General features: G+C 48.0%; 2 protein-coding genes across 8 annotated transcripts in view; one reads left to right on the top strand and one right to left on the bottom strand.

Moving 5' to 3' along the window:
- Positions 1-13,461, top strand: part of LOC120957121 (protein outspread-like) — a 192,275-nt gene extending 178,814 nt beyond the window's left edge. For 2 of the 7 annotated variants that reach the window (XM_040379138.2, XM_040379137.2), the window contains exons 7-14: positions 2,630-3,480; positions 3,548-7,867; positions 7,950-8,084; positions 8,150-8,286; positions 8,363-8,515; positions 8,601-8,718; positions 9,219-9,462; positions 10,672-13,461. In XM_040379138.2, coding sequence (XP_040235072.2) covers positions 2,630-3,480; positions 3,548-7,867; positions 7,950-8,084; positions 8,150-8,286; positions 8,363-8,515; positions 8,601-8,718; positions 9,219-9,462; positions 10,672-11,246 — 6,533 coding nt within the window. In that variant the 3' untranslated portion in view covers positions 11,247-13,461. The remainder of the gene's footprint in view (positions 1-2,629; positions 3,481-3,547; positions 7,868-7,949; positions 8,085-8,149; positions 8,287-8,362; positions 8,516-8,600; positions 8,719-9,218; positions 9,463-10,671) is intronic. The other 5 variants (XM_049609537.1, XM_049609536.1, XM_049609535.1 and 2 more) reach the window with 5 other exon arrangements.
- A 66-nt stretch (positions 13,462-13,527) lies between these two features.
- LOC120957138 (ras-related protein Rab-9B) lies at positions 13,528-19,339 on the bottom strand. The gene is made up of 3 exons (XM_040379180.2): positions 18,114-19,339; positions 17,865-18,001; positions 13,528-16,130 (listed from the first exon to the last, which is right to left on the bottom strand). The coding sequence occupies exons 1-3, from the start codon at positions 18,166-18,168 to the stop codon at positions 15,621-15,623; spliced, it is 702 nt and encodes a 233-aa protein (XP_040235114.1). The 5' UTR covers positions 18,169-19,339; the 3' UTR covers positions 13,528-15,620.
- Positions 19,340-19,368: the final 29 nt, after the last annotated feature.

Raw genomic sequence — 19,368 nt, 5'->3', positions numbered from 1 at the left:
CTTTTAATATTTCTTAACGATCCCATCTTGCGCGGTGCGAAACGAGATGTGCGACATGTTGCCTACAGTGTCGATCGATCGCGATTTCGCTTGCCATGACAGCCTTCACGGTGCGGAGTTTTAATTTGCGTTGCGTACTTGTTTGACAGCGGCTTTCAGCGCCAAATCGATCGACAACAGATCGGAAACCGTTCGCTCTGGTATGGAAATTACTACGTCTGTGCGGGTATAATTCTTTCCACGCCAAACTTCTCTTCCGGCAGCCGCTTTTGTGCTCCAGCGTCATCTCCTGGAGAAGTTCTTTTTTACTTTTTGGGGTCCGATCGCACGGTCCATTCAGAACAACTGTGAGGCTTTAACGCCACTCAAACACTGCTTGAATATACACCTTCAGTGCAAACCGATATTGGCACTGATCGGTAGAGGGTCCGCGTTTCCCACGGACAGCTGGGAGTGCCGCCGAGACAACCGTGTTAAGTGTCTTGCCAAAGCCCAAATAAAGCCATCGAGACGGGTCACGGGCTACGGACCTTCAGGCTTTTTTTTTTAACTTATTCGTTCACATGCGTACAAGACGACTTCGAGCTGTGCTCACTTAGAACACACCATTACGATTGAGCGATCGAGCTAAACATGCTTTTAATTGAATTTATTTGTTCAGTTTTTCGCGTGCCATGTCATTCGACGCGAACCGAAAACGCGTCTCCTTCCGTTACGACGTCGGCCGTCGGTTTGTCCCGCATGATCCGCGGCCACCCCCCGGGGTATGTGTGTGTTTATCCTCGCTTGTTAATAGCTGGTTTTACAACGGCCTGGGAACCTCCGGACCAAGGATGGGGCTACACGCTTGTTGGAATGTTACGCCGAGCGGTACGCTTCGGTGCTGTACAGCACGCAACACAACGCCGAGCGCGCGCAAGTGACACGGTTATAAAGATGTTAGAAGCGGACAGACACCTAGGCAGTGCAGTCAAAGAAGGTTGTTAGGTGTGCACGGTCATGTCACTTCGTGGTAGGAATTTTGTTCGCTTGTTCCTTACAGAAATTGAAGTTCTGGGGCGATGTGAATGTTAAGGCATCACTTGATGTGTGAAGATAACGGATTGGTGGAATGTTTTAAGAAATTGAATGCCATCTCTAGCAAAATAATCATGTATTTTACGCTCTAATGAGCGATGGCATTAGTCCAACTGTAGGAAGGAATGTAGAACATGGGAATGCAAATGGTAATGCTCTGTTGGTCGAGGGATCGGTAAACATTTCAACAAGTGGACCAGAGTTCTGAAATGTGCTCTCATTTTTTTATGTAGTATACAGTGTTGGTAAGAAAGAACACAACTACGAGAGATAAGCTTGAGTCAAAGAAGAAGTTCTTTATCATTTGAGTAAAAGTCAAATACATATGCTAACATCAATTTTAGTCGTTCAGTTGCGGACAGCTGGAGCGTTTTTGTAACAAAATATGAAATGAGGCGTCATGAATTTTCGAAAGACTTTTCTATAACCTAAAGAATCTTATTCTTCGTATGTATCGTAAAAGTCGTAGTCGATAGCTCTTAGTCAAACAAGTAAATTCATTTAAAGAAAAAGAACATATTTATTTAGTAACAAGTACCCAGCACGTCGCTTGTGGTAAATTTAGCTTTTCATCATTATCTTCTAACTAAAACGATTAAATAACAAACAGTCTCCCAAAAAGAGTAAAAAATATTCTAGCTGATATGTATATTTGAGCTCGTTTTTTACCAAAAAGACTTCAAAAGTTTGGAAAAGTTCATTCCTCTTTAAACCTTTCGTCGAGTTTATTTACTAACGTAAGCGTCAAGTTATGATACTAAAGTAATCTTCTTCTAACCCAAGCCAACTGGATTCAAATATCAGTTCTGAATAAGATTTTTATGTTTCTATTGTGAATAAATACGATAAAACATACATCTATTTACATCCTTCTGTTGTAAATTCATGCAAATCGATTTGCATAATGTTTTACTTTGACGATCTCTATGTTAGATGATTTTTAATATGTAAACCTATTTAATGCACCATTAATAGCTAATAGGTAATGGAGATATACATCCTAGGTCATTATAGATTCATTGCGCAAAAATCTCTTGGGGCAATTATTCAATAATTCCGATTGGAAAAAGAAAACAAACTTGTTTCATGCGCAGCAATGTATCGGAAATTTATTCTATTTGTAAATTTCTGTTGCACCATCGTCATTCCCCTGCTTGAAATGAACATACAAAAAACCCACTAAACGCCAGCAATTATTAACATTCTCAAGGGGACGTCCCTTACTTAGTCACACTTCGCTCGAATCATTTATCGGACGCGTCTGATCTTTTCCTGCACAAAAATAGCACATCCACCATTTGCGTCTCGCTACGCCAGGGACACCCTTCATGGCGTGACCATCGCGCGCTTTACCACACTTTTAACGCATCATAATTATCACGTAGCACTTGGTTTACTGTGTACTCATGAAGTCAGTCTTTTTTTCTGCTTCTGAAGGCAACCTGAATAGAGAACTAAGCCAGCACCAACGCTAGACCATGCTCTGTATCTTCCTTACTAATAGTGCGTGTGTGTGTCTCTCTCTCTTTCTCTCTCCCTCTCCGAACAATAGCGGCCAAATGTCTGCTGCTCGATGGTGGCGTTGGCATCAGCGGCACCGAGCTGCGCTCGCGCGACGAACCAAAGCTGAAGGATATCGCGAACACGATCACGAACGTGAACCGCTGGAGCAGCCCCTGCATCACGGACAGCCTGTCACTCACGGCGGCCGACCATCACAACCACCATCAGCCGACGAGCCCGCGGGACGAAAACACGATCCCCCCGCAGTACACCAACGGAACCAATGGGGGAGTCGGTGGAGGAGGCGGTGGAGGGGGAGGAGGCACGGGAGGTGGCAGTACGGGCGGGACTGGTGGAACGCCTGCCAGTGTCGGCGGCGGTGGTACACCGCTCCAGATGCGGCCCCACTCGCTCACCCTCCCGTCCAGTGCGCCCGCGATCGTGTCAGCCATTGTGAAAAAGATCCCCACGTCGCTCACCGGCAAGGGATCGACGGGTTGTCCGGTGCCACCACTCGGGGCACTGCACCTGCCACCGCCCACCACCACCACCACCAACGCAACTAGTCCGAAGCTGAAGCCTAGTCAAACGCACGAGCGGGGCGATCCGGACGGCGACTGTGGGGCCGACGATGCGCCCGCTAGCTACCTGGGCAAGAACTCGGAGCACCGCGGCCCGGACGCCGATCTGCTGCACGCGAAGAAGGGCTGGCTGCTGAAGCAGGACGGGCGGGCGGGCGACTGGAGCAAGCATTGGTTTACGCTGCGCGGCGCCGCCCTGTTCTACTACCGCGACCCGGTCGCCGAGGAGAAGGGCGTGCTGGACGGTGTGCTGGACGTGAACAGCATTACCGGCATCGCCGAGGTGCCGGTCAACAAGGGCTACGGCTTTCAGCTGACGGTAAGTAGCTTCAAACGCGCAAGCGATCGAGCGATATTTTCACCACACACACTAATTCTTCCCACAGACCTGGGACAACCACCGGATCGTGCTGTCCGCCGTGACGATCAACGTGCGCAACAACTGGATCAACGTGCTGAAGAACGCGGCCGGTCTGCCACCGACCAAGGCGACGCTCGAGCTGTCCAACCAGAACGACGACAACTTCAAAACGTTAGCGGACAAGTCGCCCCCGCCGTCCCCGGCCACGCCCAGTTCGCTCGAGATCAGCGAGCTGCTCGGCGACGCGATCGAGCACAAGCCGAAGCTGAAGCGGGGCAAACTGCTCGAAAAGAACAACAACAACAGTGGCACGAATGGGCACCTGCTGATTGAGGGAGTCGTACCGCTGGCGGCAAGTCCAACCGCGGGCGAAGATGTCGTGGACAAGGCGCCCAAGGACGTGATCGTGCATCTGACGGCTGCCCGCAACCTTACCGAACAGTCGAACAGTGCCAGCACACCGCCGGAGGACAAGAGCGCCATGAACGCCTCCACCACCACCAACACCAACACCACCACCAACACAACCAACACCTCCACCCATAGCAGTAGTAATAGCAGTAGTACTAGCAGTAGTCAGCCTCAACCAAAGCAACAGTCGTCGGTGGTGGTGCTGCAGTCGCCCGTCACGCCCCTCACGCCCAAATCGTTGCTGTTCTCGTCGGACGAGGAGTACCGGACGGCGTCGGAGGGTGGCCGGCGGGATAGTGTCGGCGACCAGTGGGGATCGCCGGTGTCGCCCTCACCGCCGTCGGTGGTGCCGCTGGCAATGCGTACCAAAGATAGGTTAAGAACGAACCCGCCACTGTCGACCCAAAGTCAGCAGCAGCACCAGCAGCACCAGCGGCTCCACAAGCGCAGCCGCTCGTCGCCACCGAGCTCACGGCGCAGCACCATCGAGTCGGAGGCGCCGGTCCCGCTGGCCCCGTTCCACACGGTGCAGGAGGAGGACGGTAGCGGGCTGGAGAAGGAGCTGCAGCTGCGGCTGCAGGCGGCCGAGAAGGAGCTGGCGATGCTGCGCGAGGAAACGCACGAGCGGGAAGCGCGCATGTCCGAGCTGCTGACCACGCTCGAGCGCACCGAGCAGGAGCTGACGCGCAAGCGTGAGCTGGAGGAGAACCGCGAGAAGCTGATGGTGCAGCTGCAGGACAGCCGGGCCGCGGGGCAGGACATAATCGACCGCATCACGCACGAGCTGTCCAAGAGCCGGGACACGACGAAGGAGCTCGAGGAGCGGCTGGCCCGGGGCATCGAGGAGAACGAGTCGCTGTACAGGCGGTTGCAGGAGTGCGGGATTGCCGCACCCGGTACAAGCCCAGCGTCGAGCTTGTGCAGTCTGGCCGTGGCACGGAGCGGTCGCATCAAGCGCATGGACTCGTTCAGCGATCTCACCTGCCTGACCGCGATCGATCCGACCCAGCTCGACCGGGACATGCTGGCGGACGAGTACCGGGAGCTGCGCGCCCGCTTCGAGCGTGCCGTCAGCGAACTGAAGGCGATGAAGCGCGAGCTGAAGGACGCGCATGGACTGTACGATGAGCTGGAAATAGCGTACGCCACGATGCGCAAGGAGCTCGACCGACAGGCGACCGAGCATGATGCGCAGTCGCGCATGATGGCCGATCGGATCCAGGACATGACGAACAAGTACACGGCGGCGGAAAAGCAAGTTCGGCTGCTGAAGCAGAAAGCGATCCGATCGGAGAAGCGCCGATCGCTGTCGCTCAAGGGCAAGGAGTCGCTCTCGATCCAGAAGGAGCTGGAGGAGAAGGTGTCCGAGCTGGAGAGCAAGATCGATGCGCTCGAAAGTGGCGGTGTGCTGCTGCCGGTGGCGAAGGCGACCGTGGAGCTTGCGACGCCGGAAGCTGCGCAACCGGTGCGCCGTTCGTCGTCTACCCGGCTGCGCAGGAAAAGTCTGGACAGTGCCACGCTGTCCGCGCAACCGATGCAGGTCGTGCTGCGGCTGAACAATCTGGAAAAGCGCGTCGAGAACGTGCAGGCCGTTGGACTGCCAGTGACCAAGCCGCCCGAGGTCAGTGAGTGTGAGACGGCCAGTACATCGAGCACGGGTGCCAAACCGGTGCCGGAGCATCTGCTCGACCGGCTCAAGAGTCTGGAGGGTGTGGTGGTATCGGTACGCGAACTGATCGACCAAAGTGCACAGCAGTTCCAGAGTCTGCGCACTTCCCGCTCGCGACGTTCCGTATCGCCAGCGGCGGACCGGAAGGATTCGTACAAATTTATCGAGCGCTGTCTGGCCGAGGTGTCGAAGCTGTTGCGTGAGAGTTGCGACAACTGTGTCGTGCCGGTCGAGGGCACGGGCTACGGCAGCGTGATTGTGCTGCCCGAATCGAACCCCATCAAGCTGGCACTGGATCAGCTGGAGGCACAGCTCAAGGGCAAGCTGGCGGATCTGCTCAAGCAGCGGCGCATGCTGCGCGAAACGAACGGACTCACGCAGCGCAAGGACATGGAGCTGCTGGCGGAGCGGATTGCGTTCGAGAGTGTTTGCTTCGGCCGGCTGCGGCACGCCCTCGAGCGGGCAGAAAATCTAGCCGAGTTCGAGGAACGCCAAACGAAGGTGGAGGTGTGCGAAACCGTCCAGCTGATGTCGATGCTGAAGGCAAAGCTGTCCGGCAAGTGCGTGGTGCGACCGAGCAGCAGTGCCGACGTGCTGGCCAGTGTGCTCGCCCGCAAGCTAATGCTGTCTGCCGGCCGCACCAGCACGATGCGGTCGCTCTCCTTCCCCCCGATCGGTACCGCCATGCTGGACGATCTACTGCGCCAGCAGAACGAGGTGCACCTGATCGCGAAACGCTACCAAACGACAATCATGGAGAACCTGGCGTACGGGCTGGCGGCCGAAACGCTCTCCTACATTGCGTCCTCGCACGAGACGGTGCAGGGCGCGGTGCAGGAAGCCTGGCGCCAGGCCCAGGAAGCGGTCAATGCCGAGCTGGTGCAGTCCGAGATCGCGCACATCATGATGCGCAACGCGCAGCGGTACGAGGGTTCGCTGGCGCCCGCCTTCGGGTACGCACTGTCCACGCAGGAACGCATCACGTTCGAAACGTTCGCGGACGCAGTACACGAAGCGCTGCGCCGCGAGATGGATGCGGCCGTCCGGCAGCTGACCGAGTGCTACGAGGAAACGCTCGCCAAGATGAAGCGCGGCCAGTGGCGACTGCACCTCGAGCAGGAGCGAAAGCCGAGCGAGGGGCGCCAGCTGCTAGCCGAGTTTGCGGACATTGTCGCGCACAAGGCGCTGATCGATGCGCGCGTCCACGTGCTGAAGGGTGACTACGTGCCGAAAAAGCCCGCCCAGCCCACGGATGCGTTGGACGAACCGTGCGAGCGAGTGTTCAGCGTGGCCGCGCTCAAGCAGTACGAGAACCTGTACACGGACCTGACCGCCGATCTGGAGGTCGCGAACGCGGACGACATCCTGGCCGAGGCGGACTTTAACTTCATGTACAAGTACTTCACCAGCGAGCACGCGCTCAACAAGGCGGAGGTGAAGGAGGTGTCGGCGATACTGAACGAGCTGGAGCGATCGGTCGTGGCGCTGCAGGCCACGCTACACCCGGACAGTGGGAATGCCGGTGCGGCCAGCGCCATCGACGTGGACAGCCTGCGCAGCATTCACGCGCGCTGCGTGGAGATTCAGCAGCGCATCGATTCGCTGATCAGTGCGGCGAAGCAGCTGCAGTCGCGCAGCGACCAGTGCGGCCGGCTGCAGGATCGACTCCTCCAGCTGACGGAAGAGCACGAGCGCGAGCTCGGCACGGTTCGGCAGCAGCACGAGGCAAAGCTGGCCGCACTGCAGCGCCGTATCGACGAGCAGCAGCAGCGCATACGGGCGATCGACGGCGAACGGGCGGAGCTGCTCGAGCGGCTCAACAACGAGCGCAACCTGCTGAAGCAGAAGGAGAAGGAGCTGCACGAGCTGTCGGTGCGTTTGACGCGGCTGGACGCGGCCAGCAACGAGAAGGACAAGGAGATCGAGGATCTGCTCGACAGCTACGACCAGGAGTGCAAGAAGGCGCGCACGCTGAAGGACCGGTGCGAGGAGCTGGCGGGCAGCTGTCGCAAAACGGCGGCCGAGTACGCGGAGCTGGAGAAGGAGCGGGACTATCTGTACGAGCAGATGCGCAAGGAGCAGGACCACGCGAAGAAGCTGGAGAAGCACCTAGAGATGGTGGAGGCGGAGCATGCGCAGCAGGTGGATAATCTGCACGCCGCCTACCGGGAGCAGCAGATGGCGAACGAGCTGGACTCGCAGAAGGACCGGGACGATGAGGATAGCTTGCGGTCGCGCTACCAGGCCGAAATCGAGCAGTTGCGGGTAAGGTGTTGTGCGGTGTTGCCTGCATTTAGGCGCACATTTGCGGGAAGATTTCATTTCACTGTTCCACGTGTGTTTGCAGGCACTCTGCGAGAAGGGACTGGCTGCGATGGAAGCTTCGCACAAGCGCATCATTCACGATCTGGAGGAAAAGCACCAGCAGGAGATCGCTAAGCTCATTCTGGAGAAGGAACAAGCGCTGGCCGAAGAAACACAGGTAAGATGGTGGAGTTGAGAAGAAACCCGTTTTGAAGATGAAACTAATTTCGCAACACTTTGCAGGCAACGCTGGCAGCACTCGACGCCATGAAGAAAGCACACCAGAATGAGGTGCAGCGGGAGGTGACGCGCTTCAAGCAGGAGTTCCTCAAGCAGTTCCAGAAGGGCGGCCAACCGCCACAAACGTACCGCGAGAAGGAGTAAGTTGCTATTAAAAGTTTAAATTACAAAAGCACCCGTTAGCTAAACTCCACCGCCTCCTCTCCACCGTTGCAGGCAAGAACTCGAAGAAGTTCGACTCGAGATCCTGTCCCTCTCCGAGAAGTACTCGATGAAGTGCGTCGAGACGGCAGCGCTCGAGGAGAAGCTACGCAACGCGACGCAACAGCTGAAATGTTCGCAGCAACACATTCAGCAGCTTGATGTTAGGTAAGATTCGAGCAGTGAACCAAGCGGCAGTTCAAGATCAATTGCAAGGTTCTAATTACACGTCTGGCTCCTTCCCGCCTTCTAGGAACAAACAACTTCGAGCGCACTTTGTCTCCAACCAGCCGGAAGAAACGTCTTCTGCACCACCGACCAGCAGTGTCGTAACGCCAAAGGATACCAACCTGTTCACCAGCAACAGCACGGTAAATAGCTCACTTGACTCGTACCCAACGTAAAAAGAGAGAAAACAACCAAGCCCTTCTGCCCTGTACAATCCACACCTTCCTTTTGGCATGTTCTGAATTGATACGATTGAACTTTCTTAACTTTGCGGCACCATTTCTTGTGAATTTGAACGATTGTTTGACCCGCATCAAAATCCCTTTCCACCTTGTCGCACCTCTTGCATAGCATGTCCGAATCGTAGCATGATCGCCGACTCTTCCCACCCGTTTCTTCTCCCTTCTTTCCCGTGTGTTTCGTTTGTTTTTTCGCGTGTGTGTGTGACCTTTTTTGTATGTTTGACAAACTTTTGTTATTTTTCTCCTAACGGCTAACCACTAACAATCGCAACAACAATATAAAAAAATCATCACAAAACGCGCGTTTACCAAAACCAAAAAAAAAACAACACAAATATCCATCGCACCACATCCACCACACCACCAACACTGGGATGATGACTCACTGGGCGCAACACCAGCAGCAGCTTCAGCAGCACCTAGAAAGTTCACCGCCACGCAGCACTTCCGCTCTGCGAACGGCTACAGGCCACGGATCGCCTACCACACCGACGCCCACCACGCCAACGACGATCGTACCGAGCTCGGTGCCGATCGAGCCCACCAGTGCGCCACCACCGCTCGAGCTGCTCGATCTACGCGAGTGTCAGCATCTGCTGAACAACAATAAGAAAGAATCACATCCACGGTTAAAGTTCACCGAAGGTAGCCCACCGTTTGTTTTTTTTACACACACACACTCTGTCACCTCTCGCCTCTCAAGCTATTTCGCTCCGGGGGTTGCTGCTCTACACTTTTACACTGTTGCTTTAGATATAACTTTGTACTATTTGTTTGGTGTTTGATGTATGTTGATTGTACTTTCACTTATTTAATGTTTTGTTGTTGTTTTTAACACTTTATCACTTTTTTCTTCTTTTTTCACTACTTCTTTTGTATTTTGGATTGTTTTCTATATTGCATGTCTTTCCAAATGTTCTTCCTTTATCTTTCATACTCGCATGTAATTTTGTTATTATTTATCAATTGTATAAAATCTTCTTCTCTTCTTTGTGGTGTTTTTTATCAATTTCTCTATCTTAGCATAATTTAACTAACAGTATTATACACAATAGACAAAATGTACAGGGTTTTTCAGGAGTTCTCATAGCTGTGGGATACTTTATTGACTCCCTCTTACGTGAAATGAACTTAAAGTAATGGGAATTGGACTCCATAGCAGTTTTGTTGGACAAATCCAATAGGAATTTCCAAGGCGCCTGTCCAAAAAGGGTGACATAGAGTCCAATTCCCTTAAGAAAAAGTCAAGAAAGTGTCCCACAACTATGAGAACCCCTGGGAACCCCTGTAAATACGTACATGTACGATTGTTAAGCCATTTTTAACAGTATTAAAATCTTGCTTCTTATGTTTTGGACACGAAATTTCGATAATGAAGCAAAATTCTAGTCTATTCAAAATATTTAAAAAAAATCCACCACTTCTTCAATGAGCAATTTTTGGTTTTATGAAGTAATGTTGGCGGTTAACAAAGATAGAAGCGTATCCTAGAATTTATTTACAGTAAATTACAAACTAAAAAATAGATAAATAATTCATTAAAATCTATTTTAATGATACAATAATGTACAATATTTATAAATAAGGTAGAAATGTTATTTATGTACAAGTAATTTTGTAGTAATAAATGTTACTATATAGCATTAAGCCTTCCAAAAACACACAATAACAGTTATCAATGCATGCGCAACGGGGTTGAATATACTGTGGTTCCTTTTCTTGTACAATTGTAAATATTAAGGGTTACTTCTTGGTAGACACTCAACATAAATTGCAACCAATGGCAAGGATATTAAATAGTTTCCCATTATCTCTTCTCCTTCTCTTTCGCCATCCTCATGCATCGGGCCAAAGCAGGAGCCAAACTAGGTGTAGCACCGATCTTCTCTACCTCCAGCACGACCGTTGGCACCAGCGCGCCCGGTACGGCGATCGTCAACGATTCCGTCAACCTGGCGAGCAGCACCAACAACAACCGCGCCAAAGTCCTCAGCTCCAAGCAGCTCAACATGAACCTGATCAGCGGCGGGTCCGGCCCACTGTCCCCGACCGGTCCGCCCACACCCCACCCAGTGGCGCTCACGCTGCCGCTGATCGCCAGTGCCACATTCAAGCACAGCAATCTGCACCGAAACCACCAAACCGCGATCGCGAATAATGCCCCGGCATGCGGTGGCAATGGGTCCAGCAACCACAACAACAACAACAACAACACAAATCATCTCATCAACCTAAACAACAACCACATACACAGCAACAACAACAACAATGTCAGTAATTTAAACAACAACAACAACAATAACAATAATAATAATAATGATAACGATAGTATGCACGAGCTTAAGCCATCGACAAAACTTTGTTCGCCCCCTCCCTTAGATGAGAGGGACGTTGAACAGCAAATTCATCGATTCGAGTTGGAAATCTAAACACCGGCACCAATTATTAACACGCAATAATAATAATACATTTGTTCACATTGTTCATTTAACACACATTGTTTTTTTTTGTGCAGCCTCGCTTTTTTTATTGTTCGTTTTGGCTTATCCATGTATATTAACACACAAAAATATTAAACTATGCTCCAAAAAGAAAAGAGAAAAAACACACCTGTAAAACACGTCCTAATGGATCATCTTCAAAGGTGTTCCCTCCCATACTTTAGACGAACAACGCGAAACGCATTCAATCATTATTATTATTAGTGCACGCTGAGAGCAAATACTAATGTACTAAAGCCAAAAGCCAAGTAACGGGCAAACAAACAAGTTGGATCAAAGCAAGCAACGCCCTTCACGACACGCTTCGAGTTTCGATTAGTGGTTAAGGCTTTTTTCCCCCTGATGTTGTTGACTTCTGCTGTTGTGCTTGTGTATGTGTGTTGTTACTATGTTGTTGATGTTGTTAAAGTTAGTGTTGTTAATGCGGAATGCGCCACCGCCAGCTGTTGGTAGGCGAGTGGATCAGAACTGTCGATCGGAACGGAACGAAACGTTTAGTGCCTTAAGCGATTTAATTGCAATGTCCCTCTTTCTTGTTCACCTCCTTGTCATTCATCCCTGTCGCTGCAGTTCATTCATTTTATTTATTCTTTTGTAATGTACGATTGAACATTTTAACCATTATTTTCGTTCACTTTCAACTGTCGGATTTAGTGTACGCGAACACTGTCGTTTCATTCATTTGCCATGTGTTTGTTTTCCATTTGATTGTTTTGTTTTCTTTTGATAATATTTTAACTCTTTTCACTCTTGTAGGCAAAAGCTCACCGGTTAATGTTGCACTAAAATAGGCTTTGTTTTTCTCTGTATTTTTCTAGTACCACTTTTAGCGGACGCATCATTTGCTCCTGATGAGAGTATGTTCATTTCTTTCTTTGTATGTGTTGTAAAAAAAATCGGTTTCTAAAATACGCTAAAAATTGTAACGAAATTCAAATTATTTTAGGGAAGCAAAGCGGTTCGTTTTTGTTTTTCGGATAAAAGTTAAGTCTCCGCCACTGTACTAAATTGTACTAAAATATTTAAGAACTTTTACTTTTTAACAAACCGCGACAGGAAAAGGAAACTGATAAAGTAGTGACTTATGTTTTTAGGTTGTTTTTCTAACAGCGTTGCTTCCTTATAAGCGAAAAGAATTGGACGAAATTTAGACAAAAAAAAAAAAGGAATTGGTCGACAAAAGTGACTCAAAAAAAGCGAACAAACACGACTAATCGATAAAGAAGATAGGAATAAAAGAAATGGTTTAATAAATAAAAGAATCGTTGGGAAAGAAGGACTTACCAAAATCGAAAAGGTGATCCAATGCAACATACCAGAAGACGTTCTTCAGTCGTGCTCCTGTCAAGGTACGATGATAATCACACGATTTAAACAAAACTTCCTTGTACGCTTTCCCCTATCACCCCCACTGCAACGATGTGTTCGAAGGCCCTAGTTTCCTTTTTTTCGTTGTTAAGTTTTTTTTAAGTTGCAGAACCGATAGGCAAACATACGGGGGGACAGAAAAAGGTAGTAGCTGTAGTTAGTTAGTGTTAGTAAAGCAAATCGATTGATCAGTGGTAGCAAATGCACTTTTGCACACCTAATAACTAACATAAGTGTTGCTATTGGAGGAGTGTTGCTATTGGACAAACACAAACCAACACATTGATACATGTTAAAGAGACAGACATATATATGGTGCCTTTCTTTTGTTTTGTTGTGCGTTATTTGTATCTTTTACTATTATTACTACTACCACTACTACGACAGCAAACCCCTTAACGTTAGAATTATCGATTTCGTGGAAGTTTCTTAAAATAGATTTAAAGTTGTGTACGTGTAAACTTTTTGTAAAGTAAAAAAAAGGGAAGATGAAGCAAAACAATCGTTGGTTTAGTTGGATTTTTTAAAAGTAAAATGTAACAATGGAGCGAGATATGTAAGAGAGGGAGGGTACCTGTGCTCGCACTCACGATTCATCATGTAAATGTTTATTTTTGTGTACGTTTATCCCGTTTCCCCTTAATTAATGTTCTTCCACGTTCTGTAACTGTCGCTCGTCGAACAATCCCAGAATTGAATTCGATGTAACCTCACCGAAACAAGTTAGTGAAAGTAAATAAATATATGTATGGAAAATGAATTTGTTAAAACCGAAGGCGAATGTACGTTTGTTATTTATGCAGTATGGAGAAAGAAACGACTGAAAACAGTAAGACCCAAGTTAAATTTTTAATTTGCTTTATTATACAATCGTGTCTGTACAGCGGTACGGGTTGCACAAAGTTGAAAATGCTTACAAAATAGCGTTTTACGATCCTTCTTCTATCCCTCTCTCTCTCTCTCTACCTATCTCTACATCTGTCCAGTGCAATCCTCTGTTTCAAAAACTCCATGCACCGCACCAGGCTGCATTTTGTTGCGCCATATGCTTATCACTACACTAAACGCATTCCTCTCACTCTGGTTCGATTTCATGTCCCAACGATTGATGTATTTTTTTCAGCGCTTTAAGCATAATGAATGTAACCTAACCTAAGCTCTCTGCCCCAAGGATACACACGAAAGCGCACCAAAATACAAATGACGCACCAAAAAATGGGAAGACGTGCATTCCGGGAAAAGCCACACACGGCACAGTCTGCCTAAATTACTAAAATTAATTATCTTACAAACACACGCAAACGGAATGTGTGAAACATTTAAATGAATCTCCTTACTGACTGACGTCTAGACGGATAGCACATTAGTCTCTCCTTTCAAGTGGATAGTAATTATGATTTAATAGGCGATGTGCATTGTGTTATCGTAAACTGTACACATCCAACAGCTTTTCCAGCGTTTTTCAGTGAAAATAAAGTAAATAAAAACTGTCTACAGTGCAATGTTGCCTTTTCCAGTTCAATGATGAGCATTTACACTCAGCTCTACGCTTCAGATTGATCAGGTACGTAAATATTAGTTTGTATGTAGTTTGTTTTTGCTTCTACAGTGTACATTAAATGAGTATGAACCAAAAACGTACGCACAAAAGTTAATCTTAGACGCATCGAAAATAATGTTGTGCTTTTTTATCGCTGTTTATGTTAAAAAGGACACCAATTTCTATGGACCATATTATGTATAGTGGTTTGTCGCAGTGGATAAATCGTACTAATAAAATAACTTCATTATCTTCTCACAATTTCGTTCTACAATACAATACTTCAATAAAAGCACCATTTGAACATAAAAAAAACTGAAACCTTGTTTGTATGCAAGTCTCCTTTCCTTTTACAAACTTTATAAATAGTTTGCAAGATCGTCCTTGTGGTTTGTGAACTTTTTACACAACTTTCATTCAAAAATCCGACAGCATTGATTTAGCAGCATGCGACATTCAGAATTAATTGATATGAAATAAATATTTGGGTTATAAATTAGTATTATTGCAAATGTTAAGCAATACTATCCAACGACTAGGTCCCGTCCGTTGGTAATATTGCATTCACTAGTAATATAAACACAATCTATAAAAGATTGTTTAAATAAAAATCCGCAAGCACTCATAACACTGCTGCTTTACCAAAGCGATCACCGCGTTGGGTATAAAGTGCACAGGAAAAACACAGGCTTAGTTCATCTAAACCAATACAAAACACTTCCTACGAATTGTTTTCATAAAATAAAATACACATATGAACGCAATAAACAGCTTAAAATTGGATCCAAATAAATCCCTTGCTTTTAGCTGTTTCATTCAACCAACTGAGGAACAATAATTTAGATTGTGCGCCATCGTTGCGTTTTTACATCTGTGTGACGCTTGTCTAGTACCTTCAGCCAGCTGAAGCTTAAAAAAACAACCACAATACCCGCGACACATCGCATCTCGCCACGTACGCGCAAGCAATGAGGCGTAAAGATCTGTACAATTGTGTCTCGTTCTAGTACGCTGCCCGTTTGGAAGTGTAAAGCCACTGACCGCACTCACAATACTCAATGTGCCATTTGTTGAAAGATTGTGCAAATAGTGTCTATAAATCTCAAAATCACTTCTCCACTTCACACCGTGTTTATGACGCCATTGAAAGTGATGCACGGATGCAGAAAACACGTGAGAAGAATTTCCTCCAACCTTCTCGTCGACTTTGTGCTTACTTTACATTTCAACCCACAACCCAACTACCATTAGAAATGACTAACCCTAATCATGCTGCTGCCAGCAGTTGAAACAAAAGCTGTCCCGTTTTCTGATTCTGTCCACCGCACAACCGTCTAACAGAATCTCTTATCACATACTTATCGATCCTGCCTATCAACGGGAACCGATCACACTCAGTTCGGATAATCGTCGTCGTCCTGCATCGTGTTGGCCGTAGGGCGGCCCAGTCCCGCACAGCAGAACCGATTGCGGTTCGCGTTCAGGTTGACACTCTTCATCAAATCGATCGTATCCTGTCCCTGAGCGCGCAATTCCCGCTCAGTCGATCGTTCCAGCTTTCGCCACTGCTGTACCGCCAGCGCGAAGGCAGTCGCCACATTTTCGGACGTTTTGGCCGACGTTTCGATGTAAGCGGTTATGTGGTGCTCCTGGCACCATTGCGACACCTCCTCGGCCGTAACCTCCCGCTGTGCCGGCGGCAAATCATTCTTCGTGCCGACGACCACGAACGGAAAGTGGTCCGGATTGACGTCGTAGTACCGGAGGAACTCATCGCGCCAGCTGGCCAACGCTCGGAAGCTTAGCCGATCGTTGATGGCGTACGTTAGCAGGCAAATGTCGGTACCACGGTAGAACGGAGTTCGCAGCGCACGAAACCTTTCCTGTCCGGCTGTATCCCAGATCTAAAATAAAGAACAAAAATTAGAATTGATAATACATGTCAAAACTGTGTGAAAATATGGTTGTCTAAATATGATCTTTCAACGCCGTTTACGTGATTCGCGAGACTCCTAATCAGGTTTGTAAACAGTATTAGACGCCCGATTGCAAATAGCTTGCAAAAATTCCCATCCCACACACCTGACACATCGATGCGTCATGCCCAACCTGCTAATCAATACCACAGGGCAAAGCTTTCGCAGATTATTGACATCAACAATGAGCCTATACATTTACATCACACCGAGCTCAGATTGTAGAAGATCAAGATGTTTTGCTGGGGCTTAGCAACAACAGAACGCAAAAAGGCTCATCATTATGCCATCCAAAGCCTGCAGCTGTTGACTTCCAGCAAACATCGAGTTTGCTAACATCGTTTAAAATTAAATCGATTACGATTTCTAACACTTATTCCTTGTGCCATGCCATCGCATTCATTACTTCATTCTAAACGCTGCGCACTTCTTGTCAAGAATAAATTACAAACAGTAATCATAAAAAGAGTACTACGACTGTTACGGGCGATGTGATTTTAATAGCCCCAGTGCACGCTATTTACACACAACACGAAGAGACAATTTTACGTGCAAGACGCCGGGCGACTTTCCTTCTTCTACCCGGTTAGGGCGATATTTTGTACAACATTCAGGTCACGTTTGCTGACGGCCTAAAATTTAGCTAAAACGGAAATAAAAACATTTGCGATTTATATCCATTTCTAACTATTTAAGCATTTTTTTTCTAAATTCTTTTCTACTATTTTTTATAATTTAGAGAAAGAGAAAGCTTTAATGCTAAAATATTTTTTTTAAAGAAGTAGATTGTTTTCAAACCATACCAGCCTTGTAGAATAAGCAGATTTTAGCCAAATCTCTAATAGGTCTACATTCCTATAGGATAAGCGATAAGCATTCATTCCAATAAGATAAGCGGCAAAGCACAAAACATTAGTGGAGCTCGATTTTAATGACATTGAAAAAATGCACTTTCTACTCAATTTTAACATAATGCTCTCTGTTTCATTTTAAGCTTTTCGGTGGTAAATCGTAAATTTACCTACAATGCTGGACACACTCCAACCTTCCTTCGTTCCCTTGCTCCCTTGTGCCCTTCCAACTACAAATAAATGTTTCATGAGGTATTACCCACAACTTAACATCTGTTGACGACGCTGCTCATGTTTAAACAAACCTACCCAGCTGACGGTAGTGGTCACCTTGTTTGGGGTGTGCGAACAAACGAACCTACCCAAGCTTTCGTTCGCGATAAAGTCGCGTTTCATCTACTATTTGCCCAACCAAACGAGGGGGTGGGGTTGCTTCACCCCCACCCACACCCACAATAGTTGCCCATTGCGATCCTTGGCCACATCTGTAACATCTCCGTCACCTTCTCACCGAGAGCAAGTAAGATAAGCGTTTCGTTCATTTGTTCGGTTTTGTTTGTTTGCACTGTGGTGGTTAAAGGTGTGCGTGTGAGTGTGTATTTGTGTACGTGGTAACCCATAACTATTGCCCTTTTGGTGGACGAACACACCGCTAGACACATCGCTCGTATTCTCTGTGCGTGTGTGTTCCTCGCATATGTGTCGCGTTTGCTCAATTATCTTCCTGCCCTGTTCCTGTCCCCTGCGACCATTTCGTGTAAACTATCGTCATTCGAGGGTAGCGAAACACCCAACGACATTGTCCACTCACCTGCAGCGTAAACCGTTCCTGGTCCACCTGAATGTCTTTGTTCAGAAATTCCACCCCGATCGTGTGGAAACTGTTGGCGTCGAAATAGTTCGAGACGAAGCGATTCATTAGACAGCTTTTGCCCACATTTCCGTCGCCTGGAAGGGTAATTAAAATTGTTTCATTAGAACGACCATTCAAATGCTTTACCGACCGACGCAGCTTCGTTTCGGTCGCGACTCTCGCAAGTCTCCTCCCCAGAAAGCCTACCTAAAATGACCACTTTAAGCAGTATGTTTTTACTCGGCGGTCGCATGTTCGTCATCTTGTGGCCTGCTATGTTGCTTTCTCTTCCGTTCCGTTTCTTTGTTCTCCGATGTGCTCTCTCTCGCTCCTTGGAGACACGCCGCGATGGCGATGCTGCGTTTTTGTTTATGCTGCTATGCACTGAACCGTGGAATTGCAACCGTCACCTCCGCTGGCCTCCAAGGTGAATTATGCTTCGCACAGTTTGATCTGTCGCTGTGAGCTGATCGTAATAATATTCACCTCACGTTTCGATGGGCGGGTCCAGGGGGCTCTGGACTTCTCGCAAGACGAATAGTGAGACTGTCGTTGCCCACCAAAGCTCATGAATTCATAAATGCACTCTACACTGGGGTGGCCAGCGCCGCCCGTTTCGTTGACCCCGTCACACGGCTATAAACGGCACGGCATCTCTCTTTCACTCTGTCGCGGAACACAGCAGCAGCTTCTCGCTTACTATGCGCATACACTTGGAAGAAAACAACGATCGAGAGGAATGGGACCGTGCCCACCAAACTAACTATGACCCAGCGCCAACTCAATCAATTCCAAACAATCTGTACCCAGACCAGCAGCAGACCAGGCACACAGAGGGACAGAAAACTCTCACATACACAAGCGCGCACACACACACACACATCCGAACTCGATACACTTAATCAACAATGCAGCATCGACGATGAATGCGCCTCACCAGCCACCACTAGCATTAGACAATAAACACAAAAACTAACAATCGAACCGGATATTCTCGTCTGCAAATTCGCGGATGACATCACAACTCCATCGCACACGCAGCTGGGATGATGCTCTCCGTGCGTCTGTGTGCGACGACCGTGGCGCACCAAGGTGTTGATCGCATATGAAGATTGCGAAAATATTTACACGACTGTCGACGGACACTGGCACTGGTGGGGGTGGGTGGGATGAATGGTTTTTTATGCACTCTTCACTCCACCAACGCACACAAACGAAGGAATTGCTAGGAGGACGAAACACTACACAACAACACGGGAAACTTTACATTACTCTAGCGACACGGCAATTGCACCGATTTATTTAGGATATTCACAAATCAACAAGGGTCACGCGTCGATTTCACACCAAATGTTTCTCCTACGAAATGCAAAACCAGAGCAGCGAAACAGAATCGAACAAATGCGCGGATGATGTTTCCCTCCTGTCAAACTTCGGGTGCCTTCGTGCCTTGGTGAAACGA

This window comes from Anopheles coluzzii, chromosome 3, assembly GCF_943734685.1.
Source record: "Anopheles coluzzii chromosome 3, AcolN3, whole genome shotgun sequence".
Taxonomy (NCBI): domain Eukaryota; kingdom Metazoa; phylum Arthropoda; class Insecta; order Diptera; family Culicidae; genus Anopheles; species Anopheles coluzzii.
Note: the sequence above shows the minus strand (reverse complement) of the source record. Positions and strands in the feature narration are given on the sequence as shown.